The sequence below is a fragment of the Brienomyrus brachyistius genome, chromosome 21, assembly GCF_023856365.1.
Source record: "Brienomyrus brachyistius isolate T26 chromosome 21, BBRACH_0.4, whole genome shotgun sequence".
NCBI lineage: Eukaryota > Metazoa > Chordata > Actinopteri > Osteoglossiformes > Mormyridae > Brienomyrus > Brienomyrus brachyistius.
The window spans coordinates 12,552,861-12,580,790 of record NC_064553.1 but is presented as its reverse complement, the minus strand read 5'-3'; the positions used below and the strand labels follow the sequence as shown (position 1 = coordinate 12,580,790).

The window sequence follows — 27,930 nt, the reverse complement described above, 5'->3', positions numbered from 1 at the left end:
CACAGACAATCAAGTATAGGAACAAATTTTATTCCAATTTAAAACAGATACTTTAATTGTTTTTCTTTTAGGAGAAGGCTATGAAAATCATTTTCATGTTTGAATGAGGTTCAGGCAACAGTGGTTGAAATGAAACAAATACAAAAAAGAAATATGGCTAAAAATACTGTAAATCAATAACAAATCACCCCTTTTCATCAGGGTTTTGCATTAATACATTGGTCTGACACCCCCCTCCCAGCCCAAAACAGCACATGCAGTTAAAATGACAGTCCTTTAAAAACAGCAGTTTCTTCTTTAATCTTAAATACAGAATAAAGTCCTTTTCTCTCATGTATCTATTGTATGTCACATATCTAGTGTTTTTAATAGTTTTAAAAACTGGACCATAAAATATACAGGCCCACAGACGATCTCCACACCATTGGCACTTGTAAAGAGTCTGGCTTTACAAACATAGGGGATTGGCACACTCATTATAGTACATCATTTACATTTGGTATACAGAGAAGAGAAAAACAACAAAGCGAAAATTAAAAATTACAGCACTACATATTTAAATCATTTATTAAAAAAAAAAAAATGATTAGGTGGTCCTAGATACAATAGTGTTCAGGTAATGTATCAGCAAAGAAAAAACACCTTGTTAAATTTGTTTGAATCCACAGCCTTTGAGTGGACCTCAAGCAAACTGTCAAATCCATCAGTTAAAATGCAAAAACCTCATGACTTGGTACTAGCAGATGCATGTGTGCGAGCCAGTGATGGATCCGGCTTGGACTAGCACCAAAGGCCTGGTCCAGGGAGCAGCCCCAAGGGACAGGAGATTAGGGTACAGGACTGAACACAAGATTGTACTAAAGACGCTGCTCAAATTTTGTCACTATACAGGGGGAGGGGGGGGGGGGGGGGTGTGTGTTGGGGAGGGGTAAAAAGTACATAAACTTAGCGTACAATACAGGACTGAATCGGTGCCAGTAACTGTATTGCCACTAATTCTTCAGCCATTTTGAATCATTACAACAAAACTGCACAAAATGGCTGACATACTGCGAAGTTGGCCTTGACACACTTTAATGGACACAGATAATCATCATAAAGTCAGGTAAAGTCCACTTAACATAATTGGCAAAAGAAAAATCAGAGGTCACCAGCCCAGTTTTCTGAAGCAGATTCACCTTCAAAAGTTCCTTACAACATTCAGTGCTGGCTTAGTGCATGTAAAAGGGTTTGCCCTCTGGTAAACTGAATATCACATTTCAAAACTGGTGGAGACTTAAGTGTCAACTAAATATACAAACACCCTCACACAACAGTCTCCATTATCAGTGAATAGCCAAAAAAAGTATAAGTATATATTACACATATAACTATTATCGTCAACATAATTATTACAGAGTATAAATTAGTTTTTAGGATCAATTGTAGTGTTGCTAGATGTCTTAAAGTTTCACTTTTTAGGGGCTTCTCAACCTTTCTAGTGTCTTACTTTTAACTGAATGGCAGCTTTTAGAAGTTCACAAACACATTTAAGTACAATGGCAGGAGGTGATGGTGCGCGTGAAGAAGATAGTGTTCTGAGGAACATAGCAGAAATTTAGAGTTCTTTTTCTGGTCCGTTGCTCGTGGCTTTACGCCATTACTTGACAGATAAACAGTGATGAAGTGTGCTTATCTTCAAAAAAATAAAAAAAAGTTTGCTACAACTTCTAACTCGGACTCCGGACGCCACGCCACTCACAGAGGTAGAAGTTCCCTAGGCAACATCGCTGAGATCTACCAAGCAGACCGACCCATCTGTGAAAAGCTGGAAGGCTGCTTTTGATTGGCTCCCTCCAAAAGCCGGCTCCCTTAAGCCCCTGAAGGCATCCGATTCTACCAGGTCTTGCCGTTTGGGCAAACGCTGCTCAGAATCCTCAGGCTGGCGCTCGCTGCAGTGTTTCGCACGACGTGGTAAATTAAAAGTGCATAACTAAGTTAGCCAAGCTCCCCTTCTTCTCCCAACCCAGAAGCAAGGGCACAGGTACAGGCCGTGCTAAATCCAACAGGTTTCAAAACTGTCAAAATGGAGAGTTGAAAGGGAACGTCACCACGGCCATTGCTCGACTAATGTTTGAATGCACCCACGGTCCTGCTAAGTGCAAACATCTGCTTAGACCAACACAAGTGAACATTACATGGGGCCATTTGTGTGTGCGCGGTGGTGGGGGGTGGTCTGGTATTTGGGGCAAACCATGAAACGCTATTTCGGACATAAACCCATTCCCCCCATCTAGCATGGCATTGTCCAAGCCTACTATTCAAGTCAGCAGAAGCAGAAAGCGTGACGGAGCAGCTTGGGGCCGTACCATGCCCAGACCCAGGGGGAAGCCTTATGTAAAGTTCATTGGCACAGAGAGCACTTCACAGACGTGCAGACACATCCATCTACGGGCGAGTACAAGAAGATAGCTTGTGCCTTTCGGAAATGACAGCAAAACTGTGCTATACCCCCACTTTAACGTAGCCCCCAATCCAAAGTCCCCGATAGCCTGCTGAGAAAATGTCAAACTCCCCTGTGACCAGATAAGTGGAACATCCCTCCTGAGCTGGACAGACCTCAGTATCAGCTACATCAGCTGGTGTCAGACAGAAGACTGAAAACTTCCACCAGCTGACCTTACACAGCATACCTGCACCATCACTGACTGTTTTTGGCTTACTTTAACTGGAGCATTTGCGATGCCAACTAGCCAGTCTCACAGTCTTAAGACCAACTTGAAAATAAAATTTTAACCAGATTCCCCCATATACCACAAGCTTCTGCATGCAAAGCCTGCAGCATTGCAGTGCTATAGCACAAATCCCCATCTATTGACAAAGAACTGTATAAATGGCACCTGGCAATCCATCAAATTTCCAACCTCGTCCTCTTTACAATGTTACGCAGTAAGTAGCCCTTGAGATGAAAATGAATGAAGTCACCTGAATTACATAGCAAGACAAAATAACCCTCTTTCTGCACAAGTTACTCTAAACAGGAAGCAAATGCTAGTTGTGTGATCTGAACTGCAAACGAAACTACAATGAAGAAAAAAAAATAATCTTAAATTACAAAATTCCAAGGACCAAACAAAAGTTCAACCACTAATAAAAATTACCTATTTTTCTTGTATATTTCCTATAGTTGCACAAAGCACTGCCCCTATAACAGCTGAAATTAATCTTCCACCCTCAGACAGAAAGTAGCGACTTCAGATCAGAAGCCACTTACAATAAAATGAACATTGTAACTGTAATAAAAAGTGGGAAAGAGAAAAAAAGGTTGATTCGCTCAAAGGTTTTTACAGCAGTTTAGACTCTGTTTCCCAGTCTCTGAGCGAGACGGGAGCACTAATATGAAAGGAAACTAATCTAACATTTATAAATCTGGTCCATAAATTAGATAAATAAAACTCTTTACTCTCCTTAAAAAAAAAAAAAAAAAAAAAAAATTCTCATAGTATTGCAGAAATGGAAAAATTAATTTTAAGCCATGGAACTTGATTTAAAATAGAATTCACCAAAGAACTTCACAAGTTACCTGGTGGTTCACAACGAAACATACAGAGTCCATGGCAGGCATTTTGAAAATATTGCGCGTTGCTTTTTAATTAGAGTCATCAGTACATAAGAACAGACTGATCTGTATACCTTCAACGTTAAAAGGGGAATAATCACAGTAAATATACTATTGTAATTCAGGGGGAGAAACCAGCAAAATAATATGAGTGGGAGATGTTTCATCTTTTGCCAAAATGGTGCCCCTCGGATCTTTCTGTACTTAAGTGGGTACGTGTATATTGACAGGTAAATACACGACATTTACTTTTGCAGCCTTCAACGACAAATCGGTTCCTCCCCGAAAAACAATGAGTTTTTTAAAAATCGCCATAGCAAAGACTGTACAATTAGTACCACCGCTGTTCTGGATAGGAACTCAAAACAAATTAACACGAGGGTGTTCAGAGTGCCACACAGTCCTTCACGAATGCCTGTCGGCTTCGAAGCTAAGCGCGGAATGCTTTCCGGCGGAGCCGGTCAACAGCACAGAAACAGGCAAAACTGCGGCGATGGAAACTGACCAATAGAAAAATAAAAATAAAAGGAGAGAACAGAGTCCATGTTGGACTGAGCTTGCAAACCAGTCAATGTTTACAAGGCCGAGCGGAGAACCACTGCTGAAGTTTTTTTTTTAAAAAAAACTAACACACAAAAAAGCCCTGGACAATGTCAAATTCAAAGGGGCTCAAAAAAATGTCTTTGGGTCAAACAGAAGCATTACAGGGGCAAGATGGCAGTACAAGTACAGAGAGTAAAAAGTATGCAATTCAAATTACAGAATCGGAAAAGTTATCAAGCTCCTGGTCACGAGCTCCTCTTGTTTACGGATTTTCTGGAGTGCTTTCTAATGATCGTTTTCAAATTTCTACTCCTTTGTTAATTAATTACATTATCTGTTAAAGTAGTAGTAGTAATAGCAATATTATTAAAATTTGTTTAAAATAACCTCAGCAATATACACATAGATCGGACTGATTCGATTTCCCTCTCAATTTCCTGCTCGGTGTCCCCACATAGGAACGCACACACTCCTGCGACGCTCACACTTGAATTACATTCAATGACAGGCGGCACACAGGCGATGACAGGTGAGATCTAGCCTTCAGCGAGATGCGTGGAAGAAAAAGCACCTCAGCGCTCAAGGTGCTCTGCCGTTTTTGCTATAAATCACCATATTCGTGCCTCTGTGGTTTCCAAATTAATGTTTACGTTTTCAAAAATGTTTTGTACTGCTGTCCACACCTAAATTTCTCATAATCCTCCACCCTAGCCACCCTACTGCCTTTAACTCCATGCCCTCTTGCTTGGGGTGGGAAGGGTGAAGGATGATTCTTCCAGTTTTCATGCCAGATCCCGATTCAGCCCCTAGAAGCTGACAGCTGTCATGTCACTCTCCCCCCCCCCCCCATTTTGGACAGGGAAAAATTTAGACGCTTGCGCTTCAGCCCTCGGACAAATTTGAGGCGTCGATCAAATTATGGGAAGAGACGAGAGAAACTGGCACTGAGTTCAGCTGCCATCGAGACAGATGAGGGGGGGTGGGGATTACTTAGAAAACTGGAGAGGAAAAAAAAATAGAGGAAATGATATATCAGGAAGAGTAGGAACTGAAGAAAGTGGGCTGTAGGTGGGCCTAGGCAGTCGTGTGTGAATTTCTGTGTGAACACACACACACACAGAGAAGTAGTACATATACGTGTGAGCGGACGTACCCATGCCTGATGCGTTAGTGTGTGTGTGTGTGTGCGCGTGCGTTTGTACGTGTGCGTGTCTGCCTCTCCGCTCACACCAGGTTGTACTCCTTCAGATTGAGCTGCAGGATGGTGTCCTTGACAGCGGCGAAGACGAAGCGGATGTTCTCTGTGTCGGTGGCGCAGGTGAAGTGGGAGTAGATGATCTTGTCGCTGTCGGGATTCAGGTCAACAAACATCTTCAGGATGAACTCCCTGGCAGCTTGGGCATCCCTTTGCGGCCCTGGGTGGGGGAGTAATTTATTAAGTGATAGAGTACATGCACCACTCATGATTAAAAATTTCACAGTACTCCAGTATATATGCAGCAAATTACCAGTAAATGACATGTTCGATATTCCCAGTGCGTGGGCACCCAGAATAAGACGCTGAACAACGTGTACATCATTAAGTGCAGCTCAGCAGAGCATCTACAGTTTAACAACATCTAGTCCTGCTTTCAGAAGCTTCCGGAGCCCATTTTATAGCCTCGTTCTTTGGCATGTTCTGTATGAATCACTGTAATTGTAATGAATTCCCCTGCTGGGAAGCCATCAATTCTGGAACACACTGCAATACCTCCTCCTGCCACAAGGTGGAAACACACCCCCATATAAAAAGAAAAAAAAAAAAAACAAGAGTGGACTTCAGCCTCAGGCACCATTCCATCGGTGTGAACATGTGACGAACTGGAGAACGATCCGCAGGTCGAAATATTGTGGGAAAACCATTGAACAGCTCAGGGCTCACCGTCAAACTCAGGGAAGTAGTCAACAAGGTGGGAGTACATGATCTTTTCCTCAAGCAGATCCTTCTTGTTGAGGAACAGAATGACTGAGGAGTTCTGGAACCAGGGATATGTGATTATAGTCCTGAACAGCGCCTTGCTTTCTTCCATACGGTTCTGAGGACAGAAGAGAGACGAAGCAATGAAAAGACAAGGAGAAATGTGCCAGCAGACACACTTCGATGAGCGTGGCGTTACTGAGGTAGACATCTGATCATCTGGAAGATACATCTCAACATTTAGACAATCAATACGGATAGACTGTGTGCAGATGAATGTCATCATATATGCAGATGCAGGTATCCTGGTGAAAAGAAGGTCAGCAGTTCTAGTCTCGATCCGGCTGTGGAACACAGCCCTTATCTAACCAGGAGACAAGTAGAGTAGGATGGGATTCAAGGCAAATGACGCACCTCATTGTCCGACTCCACCAGGACTTGGTCATACTCGCTCAGCGCTACCAGGAACATGATGGAGGTCACATTCTCAAAGCAGTGGATCCACTTCCTGCGCTCGGAGCGCTGACCTCCCACGTCCACCATCCTGAGAGAGCGAGCGTGTGCGTGAGAGAAAGGAGAAGAAGCACCAGCACGGCAGACAGGAGAAGATGGATGGACATGGGGGACCAAGATGGTAAGGGAGAAGGGAGGGATCGGCAGAGGGAAAACAACAGGGAAGCGTAAAAGAAAACAAAACAGGAAGGAGGGTAGAAAGGAGATAGGAAAGGAGATAAATGCCAGGGGCGAAGACGCGAGAAACAGAGCAAAAATATTATTAAAGGGGTCCATCCAAACCAGGAGATGTTCTAATGCAAATACTCTAACCTAGGGTCAGACTCGAGTGTGTGTGTGTGTGTGTGTGTGTGTGTGTGTGTGTGCGTGTTGATGTGAAGCGATACCAAAACAGCCATTCCTCACCTGCACACGCCGCACTAGGCACCAGGGGCTAGTACCACGAAGCAGGATTTTTGGGTTAGCATGAAAACTTGTCAGATTTAAGGTGTTCTGGGCTAAATAAAAGTGAACGAAGTTGAAGTCCGTTGAAAATCGGTTACCTAAAATCCAACAAGTTATCCGTTTAAGCAAGAAATCCTGCTTTGTGATACAGGACCCAGATACCAAGAGGGTCCCCTTACTGTATGCAAATATCAGATGTCTGCAAACTTTACTATAGTGATAATGTAGATACAGGGATGAGACAATGAAGTCAAACAATAAGACCTTTAAACATATAGATCAAACAGGGAGGGAGGTAAGGAATGGTACTGAATTTCCTATTCATGTGGCTGCTCATCGTGGATTTCAGTTTGACTAATACTATTAATGACACATTAATATACAATCTTGTCAGTAACCACTAACCAACACACTTACAGAAGGACAGTTCTTATGACAGAATTCTTAGTTTTTTTTTTTTTAAATCACCGAATCGACTTACTTGAGCAACCAAGTCAGAAATTTGGATACTCCTGATAGCCTGGCCTGAGTAAGATCACTGTCCTTCCGACAATGTTTTTCCAATTCAGCACCAAGAATAGGCCTGTATGGGCAATAGTGAGATCATCGTTTCCAAAGAGATCTGAAGCACCTTCTTAGTCTGGACCCAGGGCTCTGAATTTCTGGGTTTTATTTCCAGTCTTTCGGGAAGCAAATAACATTTCTACCCAAACCTAGTGTAGAAGTTAGCCAATCAGGAACTCCAAATGGAGTCACATGTCAGAATGAGTTGAAGTGTGTTGGTGTAGGGGTGAAGAGAGCACATGTACTCCACCTCCTCTCCTCTCCCCTCCCCACCCCGCCCCGCCCAATCCCCAGGCACACAGAGAAGCAGGACCACAATGCACGGCGCTCCACCCATTTCCCCAGTGAGCGTCCACAGCAGAAGCCAAGCAGCGTATGAAGAGGTGCAGCGTCCGGCAGGTGAGAAAAGAAAGGGGGCAGGTGGTGACATCAGAGGGCACCTCTAACAGTCCTTCGTGGTCCACGGCTCACATTTCCAGTCAACCAAAACCAGCCCACTGGCTCCGAGCTTAATGCTTAATGAGGGGGTTGGGGGTTGGTGGGGTTCAGGAAGAAGTCCCACAAATGACAAGTGCAGTGGAACTGGAGCACTGGTATCCGCCAGCAGGCAGGGCTGTGTGACACACCTGCACTTTGAGGATCAGAGACAAAGGTCCAGCTGCAACGGTCTGGTGCAGATTAAACAAACGTGAAGGACGGAACAAACAGGACCCATTAAAAAACGCTGGAATACCCTAAAAGCAGGTATAAGGGAACCAGTCAGAATCTCCAGGCAACAACAAAGCCTGTTTTATCAAGTGACACACTATTTTATTTACATCATTGTATTCAAGACTTTTGACCAGAGGTGGACATTTCAGGTGCAGAAAGTAAAAATCCAGATCAATATTTTGTTTCAAACCACAAGCTTAGTATAAAGAGGCACAGTCAGAGTACTCAGCTGGTTGGCTGAAACAAAATCTTGGTCTGTATTCTTACTTTCTGCACCTGAAATGTCCACCTCTGTCTGTGTCCAAAGAGATTTACAAGGAACAAATCAGGGTTAAGGGCCTTGCTCAAGGGCCAAATGGTGGCCACAGGATTTGAACCCATGACCTTCTGGACAAGGGAACAGGTCCCCAGCCCGTCAAGCACCACACCACCCACTTCACCCTGATTACTCTACTGCTTCACTCATGGCTGAAGGTAAAGCTGTGGGTCAGAGACCCCCTTACTGATGGCCCCTCTCCATCTCTAACTTTTGTATTCATAGCTTATTAATGTCTGATACAAATATAAAAGGATAACTGTCACAATGTCATCCCTTATGTTCTGTAATGCCTAAGTTTGTTGCTTTAGATAACTGTAGTTCCTTACTAGCTAATATTCTTAATGAGCCGCCTATATTGTCTACAAGAGGCTCTTGCCTACAATTTAAACTATTTAATCATATTTATGCTATTTTCTAATGAGAGTCTATATTAGTTACATTGTCTGGGAATGGACACCTCTGCTCTGTGCGTATATATCTCCATGACAGCACCCGCTAAGCTGCTACGGATCTACTCTACCTCAGCCTACTGCGGCCACCGGGGGCGCTGACAAACGGGGCCCCTCTAGGAACAGCCTGCCGAAAATAACACTCCTTCACATCAGCCGACCTCGTTTCCTGTAGAGAGGCTGTGTGACCTACTTATGGGGATGGGCACGCCAATGTAGGACGAGCTCAGCTGAAGAGATGGGGGGGGGGGGGGGATCATTCTTTACTTCCCAACTTCAGCAACGAGACAGACGGCTCAAGCAGCAAGCCTCTGAGAACAGAGGGGGCCGCGCTTCTCGTAGGGGGAGCCTTAAGCAAAGGGGGACCATGTTAAAGGGAATACTCTAGGTGGTCATGTGACTAAGAGCCATCAAGCTGTATCTGCTTCCATCCTCCTGATCCCACAGACACAGACCCAGTAACAACAGAGGTACAGAGGCATCCCTCTGGTTCACCTCTCTGGTCCTCCCAGTGACAGCTGACCACCACGCATCCCAGTTCCCACACAGCCTCTCTATCCCATGACACAATGCTGCCCCCACTCCGATCTTCCGGTACGGTACCACCTACCAACACGTACACACACACACCTTGCCGACCCAAAGCCCCCGTAGGCCACACGGCTTAGGGACAGAAGACCGGGAAAGTTCTACGGCCGCAACGTAGAGACGTTACCCACGATACCCACTGGAAACCTGCGCTGGCTTTTAAATCGAGCCCAGTCTCAGTGGAGTAAGACATTCCAGGGGCGGGGGGGGGGGGGGGGAGAAAATCTCACACACAAATGGCTAAAAAAAAATGTATGTCATGATAAGTAGTACTAGTAGATGGGCTGGAGATAATATCTGTTGGGGGAATATGGGGGGGGGGGGGGGCGAAGGGGTCCTAATAACGACGAACAGGGAGGCGCAAAACGGAAGCGATGCATGACGAATGGCTAAAAGACAAAACGGGGACCGACACGGCCCTTAAACACACAGGTCCGACTCGGTCTCCAAACGCACGATGAGATGCCCAGAGAGCATCGAGGGCGTGACATCGAATATACAGGACATGCATAAACGCACGGCCAGCATTTACACAGGCACATTGGATTAAAACACAAACGAAAGGACTAGAGTTTGTAAACCGTGGGCATCTTCTACCTGAAAATGATGCTTTGCAAGTCGAACGGGTACTCAATGATCCCTGTGGTGGGGATGCGAACCCTAAGTACATCTTGTTGGGTCGGCAGATAGGACGGGTCGGCGATACGATCCACATCACTTAGATAGCTATAGACAAGGAGAGATACAGAAAGAACACAAAAAAATTGAAGTATGACAGTAGTTAGGGCAGCCCTCTGCCCCTCTACTGGAGCAAGTGGTTTGGTCCGGCCCTGGAGTAGAAAAGCCCTCAGGGGATACCACACGTGGCATTCTAAGAGATGCGGGGGTGGCCACTTCAGTCTGCTTCCCTACACCACCAGTAAGTTAACCCCAAGATCTCTCAGAAAGCGTGCACCGAGCCCCCCTACCGCCAGCCGCCTCCCTGAGACTCACATGGTGCCTGCAGACTCCGTTTAGAAGAGCACTTTCCCGTCAGTCAAGACCCGGCGAACGTGAAGCCAAATTTCACAAATGACCTATACAAGCGATTAGCAAGAAGCCTGATCGAATGAATGATTCTGCTTAATAGCACATCCATCTTCAATATGAATTATTTAAGCATTTACTGGCTGCCAATTTCCTTCCCACGTACTTGGGAAATCGTCCAGACCCTTTGTGGCATTTTTCAGCGGCTTTGCGGATAATCTAAACAGCTGGAAGGATGTCACATTTAGCGATAGGCGAGGGAATCTCACCAGCTGAACTAATGCAGGTTTGGAGCTTGGGACTGTAGCCAAGCCTTGGGCGCGAGCTCAGGGAGGGGAGGCTACACCGGGTCGGCTGGACAGACAACAGAGCAGCCGCGAGAGCAGCGGCGGCGGCGGCGGGAATAGCGGCGACGGCGGGTGGGCGGCAGCCGCAGCAGTGGCAGCATTCTGCACCGATACCTGAAGATTATATTCTCCAGGTCAAAGGGGTACTCAATGATGCCGGTAGTGGGCACTCGAACCCGCAGCACGTCCTGCTGCGTGGGGATGTACCCCGTTGAAGACACACGTTCTAAACTGCTAAGGTAGCTGTGGAATGAAGGGGGAAAAGCCTACATATAGGTATACAGGCGCACGCGCACACACACACACACACACACACACAATGCAAAAATATGCACAACAGAATACAACCTATAATACATCCGACATACAATTATATACACATATATAGACAAACATATGAAGCACATCGGAAAAAAAAAGGCATTAAAACCGAATAAAACTGGGATAAGTCGTACACAGTCCACTGCCGCTTCAGAAATGGCTTCATCATGTTCATAACAGCTGACAGAGCGACATGGTGGCAGAGCAGACTAATCCGACAAGGTGCTGCAGAGAGGAGCTCGGCATCCCCCCGCCGTTCCACACGTTACTAGAATGGCTTGCCAGTGATGGCCCATCTGCCCGGAAGCACTGGATCCGCCCCCAGTCTCGCTGAGGTCCCTGACTGACAGGCTGACTGACCAACTGGACACATCCATGACACAATCAGAACTAAACTAACAATATCAGTAAGATCTAAACATTTTGGCCCCAACGTAGCGCAAATGTTTAACGGAATATTAATGCTACGCTTCGCGTCTTGGGATGTCACCCCAACCCACAGAAGGCCAGAATGAAACCCCCCCCCCCCCACCTCCCATCCCCCAACTCCCAGCATTGGCACCACTCACTTTGTCCCAGTTTTTCTGCCTTAGTGGGAGGGGATGGCCTGATTGGCCAAGCACTACCCCTGCGGGAAGTCAACTGCCCTGCAATTGGTTCGCGCAACTTGCAGGGCCAATCTGGCGTATCAGCGGGGGGTTTAGGAGGTTGGGAGGGGAGGTTGGTAAGTTTTAGGCTCCACCCAGAGAGTAAAAAACAGCTCAGAGATTTGACACAAAACACGGGAATAAATAGATTCAAACAGCCGTGTAACTTAAGTCCCATTATCATCCGAGCTCAGCCAGCCGACCAACAACCAGCTAGTGACTAACCACACGGAGCCTGCCAATTTCTACGCATAGGAACGATTCTGCCTATGGCCTGTGCTCCAGCAGAATCAACCGTCAAATCGGCCGCCAGCCTGAAAAAGGGCCTTCTGTTCTAAATGTGCCCCATTGTAATTGAAGTGCCACTAATGAGGTAAGAGTAACCAGGGATTTTTAGGTCGAAACTGGCAGTCGAAGGCTGTCAACATGGAACAGTCAGGGATCCTTCCAAACTCTTCAGAACAAAGTCAAAAGCAGGTCGCCCTGGCGACGACAACCAGACCCTTATACTAGAAGAGCAGTTTCTCGCGCCATGGCCACAATCAGAAGTGGAGCTGTTGCCCCTCTTGTAAGATGGATCACGGGCCAACTCTGCTGTGCCAAGGACGGGTGCTACATTTAACTAAACCAGGCACACGGACGGAAGTCAAAGTGGCCTGAGAGGCAGCCATGCAGAACGGAGAGATCTCCGGCTACCTTGCCGGGCTGAGAACAGTGACTGGCATCGACTTTCAATTGACCTTCCGACACCTCGAGCCTCGGAGAGCACCCTGCACCCCGTCGTCCGTACGTACTATTTGGTGGAGTCAGACAGTTGGTATTCTCGCCGGCGGTCGTACGACTCCTGGATCCCAGGGTCTGCCCACAGCATCTTTACGGCGTTAACGTAGGGCTGCTCGAAGGATGACACCTTCTCAATGTCCACCTCCTTCACCACTGCGGCGTTAGCCTGGACAGAGGGGAAGTAAGCAAAAGATAGCATGCAAATTAATCATTTTGCCTACAAGCTTCTAACCATAATAAAACACTACAGACACGCATTAAAAACCTATAGCACTGCTGAAATTTCTTTCAAAATTCAACGGGTTTAACATCCAAATAAAATCATCCAAAAAATGTTTTTATTTTTTTTTTTCGATAAAGATCTTGGGTTGTCCAATGCCTCTCGCCAAGGCTCACCTTGTTCTGCTCATACTTATACTGAATCTTTAGGGTTTCCATGGCACGGATCATGGACTGCATGGAGGTGAAGATGTTCTGGTAGACCAGCTTGGTGAAGCCTCGCTTGTCCTCGTCGGTGTAGCCGGCTCCATGGATGATGCGCATCTGTTTGATGAAGGTGCTCTTTCCGCTCTCTCCGGTGCCTGGTGACGCATGCAACCGGCATATCGACGTCATTACAAAAAAATGGCACGGCGAAGTTACCAGGCGGGAAGAAACAGAGGCATCATGTTGACCAGGGCTACTCAAAGCTGACCAGACAGACATTTGGGACTGTAGTTGAATCAATGTCCCAATCAGATTAATAGATAAAGAAAACATGAAAACTCAATGCTGATCTATCCACATACTAGAAAAACTATCGCATCAGCGCAGCATAAGTTCCTTGTTAAATGCACCATCGGGACGGATTCTAAAACGATATTGTGCTTCTCATCCACAGCACAAAATCCTTTTTACTGAAGGTGTTCGACTCGCTGACATTCAGGTTGACAGGCTGACTTACATGCTGTCAAGATGACCTTGTGTGGGTGGACAATAGACACTTCGTTTTCTCTAATAATTTCGAAGAAATTACTTTACAGGTTAAACACAGTCAAGCCCGAACACAACGACTACGTAGGAGTAGAAAATCATGGTGGAAGGAGGCCAGGTAAGAAAGGGGACATTCTGGATCCATGTCGTGCGGCATTAAAGAACCCCCGCCCTGCACCCAGGCCACAATTCCAGTAAATGATCTCCTCAATCCTTCTATTTACCATACAGAAGCCATCAGTCCTGCCTTGCTAATGCACAGGCGGAGGTTATATACCATCTTAGAGTGTGGTGCCAGTGGTGGCCGATGGATGTGGACGAAACTGTAGAGCAAAGCCGGCTTGTCTTCGGGATGGTAACAGCGGACTGACTTTCACTCCACCGGAGAGCCCCTCCCCCATCAGACCGGCGTCTGGGAGACGACACCTCAGCGGCTCCGGCGTTACACACTGCGCTCCGCAGCCCGAGGGGTTATGTGTGTGCGAGTTACGTAATCCATGTAACCCACGGTGCCAGCTATATATGGCAAGCTGGCAGTGCCGCGTCAAGCTGCAGAAGAGTACGAGTGTGTTTATGTAAGCGAGGCGGGCACAACATGCAACATCTATACACGCCAGCCCAGCCGATCACACACCCCTCGAAAAGAGGAGTGATCACACACCCCTCGAAAAGAGGAGTGATCACACACCCCTCGAAAAGAGGAGTGATCACACACCCCTCGAAAAGAGGAGTGGACCCCCCCCCCGCCCCCCCCCAAGTATTAGCAATGCTAAACTAGAGGGCAGCTTCAGGTCAGGCCTGTCAAAAGCAGACACTAGCGATTCTTGTTTGTTCAATTCAAAACCCCCCAGGAGGGTATAAAAGGATGGGGGGGGGGGGGTCTAAGTAGGTACTGCTAACCCCAAACGGTGCCACTATATACAATGTGGCAGTGGCGTCAAGCTGCAGAAGAGTACGGGAGGCCAGTCGAGCCCCTGGGCAGAAGATTGTAAATAAACAATAAATCATTATCTCCATTAAATCAGACACAACTTTTCAAATTGAGTTTTCAATCTTCCGGTTGGTTCTAAGTGTGATGACGCTTAGTGAGGGGGGGGGGGTTCCAACCAGGGTCACATTGTTACACACAAAAAAGGGCAGCGGAGGTGAGGACAGGAGTCGAACGGTGCCCCCACCAGGACAGACACCAGGGAAACCAATGAGACTGGCACGCACTTCCTTTAGCTCTGTTATGCTATGATCTGCTATGCTACCTACCCACTACTAAAGAAAATAAGGGAAAAGAGAGGCCTCTGTATGTGTCTGGGATGGGGGAGGGAGTTTCAGTCAGACCTGACAACCAGCTAACATATACCTACGCACACAGTGACACATGAAAAACACACAGGCACACATACCACCAAGCACCTGACTTCTCTCCTCGACATTAAACCATAAAGGCACAACAGCTGCCGCTGACTGCCGGCAGAAACTGCACGGCAAATAGAAAACGGACCGACACCAAATATTTGCAGTGCGAGAAACGCACGCACCTACATTCGCTGTTTGAAGCCACGGCAATTTTAGTCGCCACAGCAACCTGCTTTGTTTTGCAAAGATGGCAAATATGATTGACTGCTCGTAGTGGCTACTCTGCTCAGTACCATAATCCGGGGCGAATCTACCACTTCGGTATCTCCCAGGCGTTATAAGAACGAACAGAATTACTGAAAAGCATCACCGGAAACAAAGATCTTTCCTTCTGACCGACGTCGGTGTTAAAGAGTTGGAATTCATACATATGGGCGATGGCAGCATTTTCTCGTAAGGCCGCCCGTCCCAAAAACCCTTCTAGAGGAGAAACACAAAATGGAGCCACGTTAACCGACACGGCAGAGTCAACATTTAAGGCTGCGAGGAGGCAAAGGCGGCCGCTGGTCATCAAACACTTCTAGGCCAGCTATGCCAGGGGCTCTTTCACCCAGAACTCGCTGCTGGCACTTGAACAAGGGGCAGCGCCAGGTTCCCCTGCTTGGGGACATTTCTGCACTGCAGCTGGACGGGCACCACAGAGCGCTGTCACACTGGCTCACTGCACACATGCTCCCATTCAAATCCACCTCGGGAACGGGATAAAAAAAAATTTAAAAAATGGCACCGGAGTGAGGGCTGGGGTTGCCATGAGGATGGAGACAGACTGCCCCTCCCAAAGTGGTGCTGGGGCCATGCGCTTTTCTGAATGCCATTCCTGGACCCGTCTACCAGCTAGCGATACAGTAAGAGAATAATCTTAGAACAAAACAAAACTCGCCAAAAAGCTGCTCCGACCCCAACCTTCACAATGCATTTCTCTATTGTGTTCACTGGCCTCACATCCCCTCCTCCCCGAACAGACATTAAACTGAACGAACAGGAAAAAAAAAAAAAATTACGACATATCACATGATGCCGATTCAAAGATAAGTTGGCTGATCCTGATTTACTGCCCAAGCCAGCTGAGCCAATGAAGTACCGTTGCAGGTACAGCTGAAGGACGTGTTGCTGCTTTGCGTTAGACGCTGATCTTTAGCCGGCCAGTTAGCTGCTTACTAATTAGGCAGCCGTGTTCTGTCTCTCTCCCTTATCTGCATTTTTTAGGGTGAGCTGAGATCATAAAACCATAATAATGTCAAGGGTTAGTCGATAAGTGCATTTTGAATCAACAGCCCCTAATATTTTAATGTGGCATCAGTCATTAAATCGAAGCCACACCTCACACCCAGGAGACCACAAAGAGGCTCCCCTTTGTTGCTCCCCAGCTACGCAGTTAAGAAAACCAACGCATCGCACACTTAAAGACTGGGGCCAAGCGGGCTCCATTCACCTCCCAATAAGCAGACGCATGGCGGATCTCTCCCAACCCCCAGCACGCGCACACACATTCACGCAGCGGATCTGTGACACACTGGTGCAGAAGTGTGCGCGCTCAGTCTCGGCAGCGCGGCGCTTGGAGAGACGCGACTGTGTAGGAGGTGGAGGGATTTAGAAACCCATGTTGCCGTAGAGACAGTCCTGAAAAGCCTGGAACCCTACCGACCAGCCTGACTCGCAGGCAGAAGCATTTAACCGTCTGTGTTTCAGCAGCACCTGTTACCACCACCCCCCCCCCCCCCCCCCCCAGGCTGGATCGATATCCGGCGACTGGACTGGGGAGGTTCAAATCCCAAGATGGGCCCAAGTGCTTCCATAAATGGCCACCAGTGCAGAACTAAACGTAAAGGGGGCCACGACAAGGTCCCACCTCAGAGATCCTTTGTCACAAAACTGTCTGGTGCTTACACCCTGCCGTTTGATAGGCTGACACACATTCGCAGCAGCCAATCATGACCTGATCCATGTCATCTGGCTTTTTAAAAATAAATGCCAAAGAACACACCACTGGCGTAACGTGCTTCTCAAATCTGTCCCACCGCAGCACTGGAAGCAGAGACCCAGCCGCTAAACCAAAGGCCCGAGTCGCAATACGCCGGGGCAGCAAATCCCATGTCGTGCCAGCCATTCGCATCGCGGTGTGGTGGCCCTTATGCAAATACCTAAAGTCAACAAGTTAAGATCAACAGGGGGATTGTGCTCCACGACTTCCTCTGGCTGAGCGCACATCTTTTCTACGACGTACAGAGAGCAAAAGTGAGATAAGAACCAGTATAACCACCTCACAAAAAAGGGCCAGTAACTCCAGGAATCAGGACAACATACTTCTGACAACAGAAGGTAGCCATTTAGGCGCGTGCAAGTTCAGCGCGACTAGATCATGAAGTGGCCTCCCAAGTCCAACTTTATAATGACACTTCACTGATCACCGTGGAAATTTTATTTTCCCCATAAATTCTATTTATTTAAATTTGGGAAAACAGAAATAAGAATGACAAATTTCAGAAAAGTCAAGCAAAAACCACAGATTTAATGTTATATTAACGCCAAATGGGTGGAACCGGAAGATGAGAAAAAGAATTACAAAAGAAAAAAGCACCTCAGATACGGAAATCTCCTCGATTCAAGTTCAGAAGTATGGCTAGCTTCACGTCCACATCGCCGCACCCATGTCCCAAAACAAGGCGCATATCTGACGGGCTTCGAGCACAGTATAGCTGCCCAGGATCGGCACACGGAGGACAAGCAAAGTCTTCAGTTTATGACATAAGACTACAGCAACAGCACATCCCTCAGCAAACACGTATGGTGGAAGCTTAGACCCCCCCAGATGGAAGCGGTGGTCCTCAGATCACTTCACAGCACATCCACCTCAAAATTACACGCGCGATGCTTTGGGTGCTTGGCAGCACGTAGGCAAAGCTCTGGTGCAGGGACATGGGCAACAAGCTGCCAGTGTAGCTACGGCAGCCTCAAAGCCAGCATTCGCTTCAAACCGTCCCAGACGGGGTTGAGTAGTTTCTCCAGCCTGCTGCCATTACACATCCCGGGCGGCTACGAACTTCCACGTCAGCCACCACAAGCAGAATCTCCGAAAGGAGAAGTACAAAAAGCACACAGGGCACAGACACGCATTTTCGTAAGGGGATGCGAGCTCAACAACACGTCCTCGGCAGAACAGACGAAAGCGAGGAGCGAGCCAAGCTGCAGCTACGAAGCATCCTGACCCATTTCTGAGGATGCGAACGTGCGAGCTGTTACATAAAGGCCCGCCAGGGTCCGTCTGTTTCCATGTCGATAGCTGGAGCCGGTCGAGTTGGGTGGATATCAAACAGCACAGTTTGCTATGACGCTCCTGCCTCATGCTCGCAAAACAGCCCCAGGGCTCTGGGGCTTAAACGGATTGAAATGCAGCAGGTGCCTTGGGGTGCCGTTCACCGATGGAACGAGATGCCCAACGACCCGGTGCTCCCCACTGCCGACCAAAGGCGTCATTAGGGCCCATGCTATGAGTGTCAGAGATCAGGGAGACAGCACAGATATTGGCAGTCGGCCTTCACTGGACTGGACGTGCCGAAGGAATTTCTTTATTTCCTTCCAAAACATACATTGTGGCATTTGTGCAATGTGGGTGACTGTCCTGTGCGAGTTCCAACCTTCCATTTCTAGAGGTTTTAATTTAGGCAAAAAACCAAAGTGGAACAGGAGGACAGTATTTCTCGGGATGGGGGGGGGGGGGGGGGGGGGGGTGTGATGAGAGTTGTAACCACCCTTTGCATCATGGGATAGCATGACTCCCGTATGCCGTGCTTCACAAGATGCGCACCCAAAGGCAAGATGTGAGATCGAGAGAAGCTGCTCCGTGGAGCAAAAATTGAGTCTGAAAATAAATAAATCCATTGTTAAAATTCCTTTGCAGCAACAAAACTATGCCAAGCAGCAGTTTGCTATGTTACAAAAAGGGGGGAAAAAATGCAGAAAGCTCCTGTGACCCAAAATGACCCCCAAAACCTCAGCAGCAGCTGTTTAAGGCTTTTATCAAAGGGGAAAACATACACACCTTCATCCCCGCTGCAGCCCACCCTCTCCCACAGAGTGGGCTGCGTGACCCTGCATGTCAAGCTAAGTGAGTCCCGGCTCTGGCTCTGGGTCTTGGCAAAGACCGGCAGGCTCCTCAGCACCGAGAAAGCTGCTGTCTGGTGTCACACAGCAGGAGTAACAAGCGGCGTGTGGCTAGTTTATGAGCTGCAGGCCTGACAGGTCTGTCAGCTTAAGGGTTGATAAAGAAACACATGCAGCCTTGCCACACCTCTAACTGAATAAATAATTGCTGAACATATATATATATGGATGAATTCACAAACCAGCTTCATGAAAACGAATCCTTTAGTTGGTATTTGCACAAGTACGAGTACAGGTATGTTGTAATTCTTCTCACATATACCATCTTACTCTCCTTTCCAACACACACACACAGTTGAGAATGGCCGGTCAGGGCACTTATCTGGTGTCCATGGAGTACTTTGGTGGGGGGGGGGGGGGGGGGCTGTACTTATTCTGCTGAGGCCAGGGATCAAACCGATGATCTTCTGATCGCAAACAGAAGGCTTTACCTGTTGAACCAAGCACCACCCCCCCCAACCTGCAATTCATATTTAGTGCTGCCGATCTTTAAACACAGCTTTACGTTCTCGAGGAGTTAAATTTAGGATTTTATAGGTCGCGACCCCAACACTGATGGATATGCACCCCTGCCCTACCTGGCCCAACAGCACACATTTACACCAGACACTAAATCACCGATTATAAAAGGTTACAAGGAAAAGTCGTAGAGGTAAAAACACACCATACTCCCCAGGTCAGGTTTCACCACATTTTCTAGGCTGGGGGGGGGGGGAGAAAACGCCACACCGATGATTAACAACCAAAACGTATCCTAACAGAACCTGATGTTACAGTTAGAATGCGCTGATGACAGTGGCAATGAACTGACAAGCAGGTAGAAAAGCACAGTGCGCAGAGTGTCAAAGCCTCACGGCTGAGGTGCGTCATGGCCGCCCGCGCGTACTACGGTGAGCGGGCGGGTGTCTGCTCGGCACAGGTAAGCCCAGGGCGTGGCGAAAAACCAAACACCAGCTCTTCAAAAACCACCTAAACCTGTAGGCTAACTACGTCACCGCACATCATAAGGGAGAGAGAGGGAAAAAAAAAAAAAGCCAGAATGAACCGGTTCGCTCACCGCAGCTCCAGTGTGGACGCAGCCCTGCATCACAGGACCAGTCTGAAAGGATCCTCTCCCTCCCTCTCTCCCTCCCTCCGCTGCTCGCTCTCCCGCACACGGAACTGCTCCACATTCGGGTGCCATTCGCCATTTCGCCACATCCTGCACCCCCTTTGTGGTCAGTTCAAGATGACAAAACGTGGTGCTTCAGATTCACTTCAGTCAGCAACTGTTACCGATCGGGAACGACGACCTGCTCCTCAATAGGCCTCGTGAGGCACAAAGGCAGGGTTACAGAACTGTGCCAGTGAATTTATTCTTCTTGATGCATTTTGCCTTCGTGCTCCATAATGTCTCTGCCCTAATTTAAATTCCTCAGCCAGTCTTGTGTTCACCCATGGGCGTGTAGCCGTGAAGTGCACTGGCGTGCGGGTGCAAACACCCAAGGCTGTTGTAACTCCCCCGCCACCTACGGCCAGGACCGAGGAGGGGATATGGGGAGACTCTATATACCACCCCCCACAAGGTTTCCACCGGAGCTCACTCGACTGGGGGCAGTTTCTATTTATGCCAGCCAGGAGCACTACGAACACCTTCAAACGCTCCACCAAGGAGAGCCGGGATACTGGAAGGAAGAGAGTAGAAGGGAAGGGAGGGAGGGCGACGACGACAACCTGCGAGGAAGTGTAAGCGTCTGCACGAGCATGTGACTTAAACCCACAAACCGCGACGCAGAACTCGCTGGGGGCATGTGCACTTGAATACGGGACCATAGAACTCTGGCTGGTCAGCAAGCGGACCTTCATGGACCTGTAGAAGAAAGCAAGCACTGGCAACAGCTCATACAGGGGTATTCCAAAACCAGAACTTCCCCTGCACATCCAGAGAGCAAACACGGAATGCCACTCCTCTGCAAAGTTCTAGTCTCATGACCCCACTTTGCTCACTGACAAAACGTAACCAGACAAACCATGTCCCCCCCCCCCCCCCAAATAACTACTACATAAATACAGTTAGGGGATACAGCCAATTAAATGGACCTTCACACTGCCTGTCTGTAGAAGATGAACTTCAATCTTCAAGGAAGATCAAAGCTCAGCTCTGAGAATTTCCTCAGAGACATGGTCAAAGTTTGTGGGCCTAGTCCAGAAGGCCAGCAGCTATGGTGTTTCTTGCAGCACAGATATTAAAACAGCACTTCACTGACCATGTGACCACACCGGCCTGCAGTGACAAGCCGAGCTGAACCATACCGGCTCATGACAAATCCCCAAATGGATTCATGCCTTCACTTCATAACTAAACTCAAGCGACGCAAGCCCAGAGCATAACTATAGTGAAACATGCCTTATTAAACACTTAAAACCAGAACGGTCCTTTTTTTATTACCAAACCCATTCTCAGCATTTACAGAGAGGTGCCAGCAAGTTCCACGACATATTTACTTTGGAACTGAAAGTAAAAATGCCTTTCGGTTGAAACTCCACCATTCAGGGCAATGTGGCAAACCGTCCTTCTTCACATACCCTTAACTGAAAGAGGACATCCACTGGCTGGACAAATATCACTGGCATGCATCAGCATAACAGCCAGACAAGTAAGACACACAGAGACAAAGGTACGTATCGTTTTTTAGATGACTGTCAAAGAGATGGTGGTGTGCAGTGTGGCGGATTAGGGCTCCTAGTCCATGTGCAGAATTTCATGGGTTCAAATCCCATTGCTATGAGAGAGATTATAGCACATTTGGGGCAATGAGCAAAGCCCTAAAACCTATGCTGGATGCTGCCTGAGCCTGTTCTTTGATCCCAACGTCCGTATGTCACTTTGAACAAAAATTTTAAAGTTATGCCTCAGTAGGTGCAATAGTTATCTGGAGAAAAAGTTCGCTGCTGTGGGGTGAGATCCAGATCAACAGTCCCCAGGTAAAATTTTCAGCATGGCTTTGCTTATTTACAAATGATTACCAACAATTACCAACAGCAGAAACAGAATTTTGCAACACTATGAAGAGAATCTTCCTGCCCTCAAGTGCTTTTACGGTGACGATATTTACCACCCACAACGCCAACATCGCACAACCACCTATCGGCAGGCCAATAAATCCCCTGTCCATTTTGAACATAAAATACCACCGACATTCACCCATAAGCACCCTATGGGAGATGACTAAACGTCACACAAACTGTGCCGGTAATCTCCACTGGACGAAAACATACGACCGGGCCACATTAGAACAGCTTGTACCACAGTACCGCAGCCAAAAGCTCAAGACGGGGCAAAACATGGCGGAAAAACTCGGAAAACCCATACGCGTCGCGCTGCAGAGGACGTCCTAAGAGGTGAATTCGTTGAACCGATGTTACTATAATAAGAAGCGACACATGGGCTACCTTCGTGTCCACCGAGGGGGGTGTTCGAGACCCTTCCACAATGTGGCTTCTGAACACATGGCAAACGCAGGCCGTATACTCCTCCTAAACATGGGGCAAGTTTAATAAAACCTGTTAGCAGAGATTGTTAAACCGGCAGACAGCAACTTAACCACGTTAAATGTTAAGGACCTCGCCAAGACCCACAACACGCCCAGTGAGTCGATGGACACTGCTTGCCTTCCTGCATGCCGGCTCCCACACCATAATGAAGCAGAGCACATACAGCCATTGTGAGGTCATCTATTCCCAACAAGCTGTCCGTGGTCCCCTCCTCCTATATGCGTGACATTTAAACAAACAGACTTGCATTATGAAGGTTGCCAGTCTGATGCCTAACATTGTCCTGGCTGTTATGAGGACACTTAAAATGAACTGTCCCGCAGGAACAAAAATCTAGCTATATAAGCAGACATAGCTAAAGTGCTACGGATAAGTGCTGGCTAAATCTTGAAAGAGAGAGTGATGAGTTGTTTTGGGGTCCGATTTGTGGGGGGGAAAAAGAGAAAAACTGAATTTTGTATGACAAATTAGGCTCGATTGCTTGCGACTATGCCCGGAGAACCCCTAATCATTTTTAAAATAAATTACACGTTAATGAAACAGAAATACATCATAAAATAATTAAGAACTTCATATCTCAAACATACCATTTTTTGTGAATTACAAACACCCATCCATCCATTTTCCATACCCACTTGTCCTATGCAGGGTGGCGGGGGTCCAGAGCTGGTCACAGAAGCAACAGGTACAAGGCAGGGAACAACCCAGGACCCATGAGAGAATTACAAAAATGCATAACATAATTTTTACTCTTAGCAGTAAGAAAATCAATAACTGCTTCCTGCCCCCGGATCTAATCACTTTCCTAACTGGACCAATTAACAATCCCACCTCCCCAGTCTAAAAGCTTGCATATTATCAGATGCAAACCAGTAGAATTATAACACTTGCTTTTTAACAATAAAGATCAGATTATTCAGGGAGATCACTTACCCTATATTAAATCCATTTCTACAAAGAGTTCGAATTTCTCACAATAAAATCTAAATGACTGCACATCCACTGAGAACTTAAGGAATTCCAGTAAGCAGTCTCCTTTACAATAATCCATTGGGGGAGGGGGGGGCTGTGATTTTTCCCTATATGGCTTTTAAATAATGATTTTTAAGAGCTAAATCAAATTAACTGACTTCCTGCAAGAAAATATTGAGAATGGCAAAGCAAGTGCAAAAGCTTCTATTCCTGCTTGTTGCAAGTTCCTGAAACATTTCTTTGCTAGTTATCAGAAGGTTCACCCAGCCTAATGCACAATTTTAACCCAACATCACTAGCTGACCTGGACAGACTGGACAGAAGAGGCAAAGAGAAAGGCATCAAACCTGAACATCAGTTCTACCCCATAAACACCTCTTTCTGACCTGCATAGGGTCACCATGCAAAGGGTGACTGAGCAGCCAGTCGGACTAACGGGTCCCCCACCCCCTGCATCTAACTTGGCAGATATCTCACTGTCTTCTGCACACACTCATAAAATCTTAATACTGCATGATACTCACCACTGTCATGCATCTGTGATGCAGTTATTAAAACGCTGCCAAGAAATCTGTAACACTGCTGATGTTAAAAACCATGTTTAAATACGAAAATGCTACACTTTTACCACTTGCATGATAAAGTACCTAGTTTAAAAGTAAGATGGCAAGCCTCGGCCCTGAGCCAGCAAACTCCGGGTGACAAACGCAGCCACTGTCATCCATCTCCCACCTACACTGGCTGACAGTGTATTTAAAGCGCAATAAGTAAATTCTTGAGTATGAAATGAGGCGCTTCATTCACGCCGATCACTGACAAATCGCATCTTCTAGCAATTTCACCGAGAGGCGCCAAGCGAACTCGACACCAGCATTTCCTGCACGTCCCGTATCTTAACCGAAAGCCATTTACATGCGGTTCAGGAGAGCGGCTCCATTTAACCAAGCCATGAAAATGAGATACAAGAGATTCATGTAAATATACCACCGGCGGTCGCCAGTATTAATTCAAGCATCGGGGATATTTAAATCCTACTCGGATACATCTTTATAACCGGGTATATGCCCATATTCACAAAACTTCACTCATAACCTTATATAGGATAGGATTTCCCGAGACATAAAACACGTTCAGCTGTATTACGTTTATTAAACCCAAAAACTTTATATCTGACAGCATGGACTTTTTTGGCATTTGGCCCCTAAAATTTTCAAAACAAACAAAAACAATCTCATTAATTCCTAAAGCCGCGGGTCAGAGACACCAACAGGCACGGGAGCCCCAGCAAGGGCCAGCGTTTCGGCTGTAACGCTCGGGGACGCTCGGTAACGCCCGGTAACGCTCCCCACAGCATTAGCCACCATTTTCAGGGCTTTTTAATCAAATGTAACGCGGACAGGAAACGCTGGCGGATTACGGTCTTCCAGGGCGGGGAGAGACACCGACATCCACAGGGCGAACGCGCGGAAAGGAGCGCAAAAATCACGGACGCCGTGCCGAGCGTCGGGGGGGGGTGTCCGTGCACACGCTAAATCTGCATTTATATTATGTTATATAAGAAACCCAACGCTGACTGCTATAGCATATATCACTGCCCCCAAACCAGCACCCCCCCCCCCCGGTGCCCAGTACCCAATGCGCTGCCCGTTTTCCCAGCCGTGTTGGGGAAAGTGAGCCCCGGCCGCCCTGCGCTCTGCCGTGCCTGGGTGCCGCTGTCACCCGGGCTTTGCATAGAGAGGCGCCGGGCTTCATACGCATGTAACGCCCAGTCCCCACACAGCACATGTACCGTATTATACGTGTTTTTAAACATCTCTGGATTTTTAAAAGCCACGGCCCACCGAGCGCATACACGGCTAGGCCATCCATCCACCCATACAGCCCCGTCTTCTTTACCCATCAGCGGCCGTGTGGGGCCGCGCCTGTAAAGTCTCTTCAGCGCCGTTTCTTACCGAGCAGGAGCAGCTTTAACTCCCTCCTGGCGTCCCGCTTGTCTCGACGGAGCTGCTTGTCGATCTCGGCGTTGATCCGCTTCGACTCCTTTGCCTCTTCGCTTAGGCAGCAAGCCATCATGGACTCCAGAGTCATCCCCCCGGCTTTTCACGGGACTCCGCCGACGCGCCGACGCTGCACTCGGGGCTTGGTCGCGGGGAGTCGCGACTCCCCTCCCCCGGGTCCGGATATCGGGAAGAGAAAACGATGGCCTGGAGAGTGGAGGGGATGGAGCGGGGGGGATGGGGGGCCGGGGAGCTGGGGGGGGACGGCCTCGCTGTCTGGTAGCCCTCTCTAGCCGAGCTGGAGTCCGACCTCACTTGCGTGCGAATTTCGGAGGAGCGGCGAAGAGGAGGAAGGAGCGGGGGAAAGAGGGATAAACGGGGCGGGAGGGGGCAGCAATCAAGCGGAGAAGGTGGGAGTGGGAGGGAGGCCCCGGTGTCCGCCTTCGTGTCCGAATGCCTCCGCTAACTACCGAAGCCGCTGATTCGGAGAATCCCCCGGTAAACCCTCGCCTCTGCCCCGTCTGTTTCCCCCCTACGGTCCGCTGCCCGTTTCACCAACGGGACACGCCGGGCAGCCGCCACATCCGCACCGCAGCTCTCTCTCCACTGCCCGCAAAAAACCGCCCCGTTTAACTAGCAAGGCAGCGCCGCCGCAAAAATAGTCCCCATTCACTTAAAATCCCCCCCCCGTCAGCGGAAGGTAAAATAAATACAATGAAAATACGCCCTAGTCGACTTAAAAAGGAAAAGCTGTGCGATATGGCGAGATAGCTTGCTAGTAATCAGGCAGCTAAGTAGCCGATAGCTACATAAAACAGACGCCTATTTTAATTATTCTGATTTTAACATTCATTTACTGCTTACTCGAAGGCGAAAGATTTACAGGTTTAAAAAAAAGAATCTCAACGTGGATCGGGGACTCATCTATACGCACTCATTTCTCCCCCTTTATTTTTCCCCCCCGATGATCGCGTCTCCTTCAGCCCCCCAGTGAGAAATCAAGCAGAAAACAGGAGGGTAACGGCACACACTAGCCTGACTCGGACCAGCCTGGCCAGTCAACGTGACTGACAGGAGGAAACGAAATGGCCGTAAGTCCGTGTGTAAGTGCGGCTAATCAGACCGAAAGAGGCGGGATGAAGGAGCCCGACGGAGGCGGATGTCTAGAAGCGTCAAGTTTGGTCGAATCGCTATTTAGATAGAGCCCGTTTCTTGCGTTCGGGTGTGCAGATATTCAAAGTGCAAATTGTTCTTTATGTTCTGTTTGCAACTCGCCAACAGCCTATGAAATAAAATCGTCCAAAATATGTTACTGTGAGCGACATATTCTGTATCAACATGTCCTGCTCCGGGTAATCATAGATACTTCATAATAATAATAATAATAATAATAATAATGATGATTAATTAGTTATATTGCTACTTCATTTATGCGAGTGATACCTCAACAATTAACTCGGTTGGACTATAAATGTTAATTAACTTACGCCAGTAGTCTAACTATCCTCGTCGTTGGAAGGATCCTTTATATGAGTGAACGCAAAGAAGTGACCTATTTCTTTTTGTAGAATAAGCCCCATTAAACGTTCTGGATTTGTAATTGCACCTGTAGCACTACTGGATGTTTGGTGACGAAAAATTACGATGAAAATGTAATTGGCTTTTATGTAGGCTTTGGGGTTTCATTAGTGCGCTAAGACGAATGTTGCGGTTGACATTAACCTGAATATACAGTAAGACAATATAAAAAAAATGATCTGGTTCCATATGAAAATGCGTGTTTATTGTGGTTATGAGCATTTTGTGCATATTAGCACACTTTTATCTTTACTTATTGTCTACAGTATTCAACATTTGTTTTCACATAAAGAATTAGACCTACTCTTCTTTTTCTCGTTCATTCCAAATTAGGTCAACTTAATTATTTTTACCCAATGAGACTATGATGATTTGATTGTCTTTGCATATCTGTTGAACTTTATCCATTTACTTGTAATTCGACTTCCAGGAGGGAAGTGCTTTGTCCCAAAGCATTTTTTACATTTGAAGATACTGCTGTAATAATCATTTGTAT

General features: G+C 47.4%; 1 protein-coding gene across 3 annotated transcripts; it reads right to left on the bottom strand.

The window, feature by feature from the left end:
* Positions 1-14: 14 nt before the first annotated feature.
* On the bottom strand, positions 15-26,964 carry LOC125716548 (guanine nucleotide-binding protein subunit alpha-11). 3 transcript variants are annotated; one of them, XM_048988979.1, is made up of 7 exons: positions 25,812-26,964; positions 13,207-13,391; positions 12,822-12,976; positions 10,284-10,412; positions 6,513-6,642; positions 6,063-6,216; positions 15-5,556 (listed from the first exon to the last, which is right to left on the bottom strand). In XM_048988979.1, the coding sequence occupies exons 1-7, from the start codon at positions 25,945-25,947 to the stop codon at positions 5,366-5,368; spliced, it is 1,080 nt and encodes a 359-aa protein (XP_048844936.1). In that variant the 5' UTR covers positions 25,948-26,964; the 3' UTR covers positions 15-5,365. The 3 variants fall into 3 exon arrangements, with proteins under 3 accessions (XP_048844936.1, XP_048844935.1, XP_048844937.1); XM_048988978.1 differs by lacking the exon at positions 10,284-10,412 and adding an exon at positions 11,174-11,302 and having other exon boundaries at positions 25,812-26,963; XM_048988980.1 differs by lacking the exons at positions 10,284-10,412; positions 25,812-26,964 and adding exons at positions 11,174-11,302; positions 14,060-14,334.
* Between the last annotated feature and the right edge of the window lie 966 nt (positions 26,965-27,930).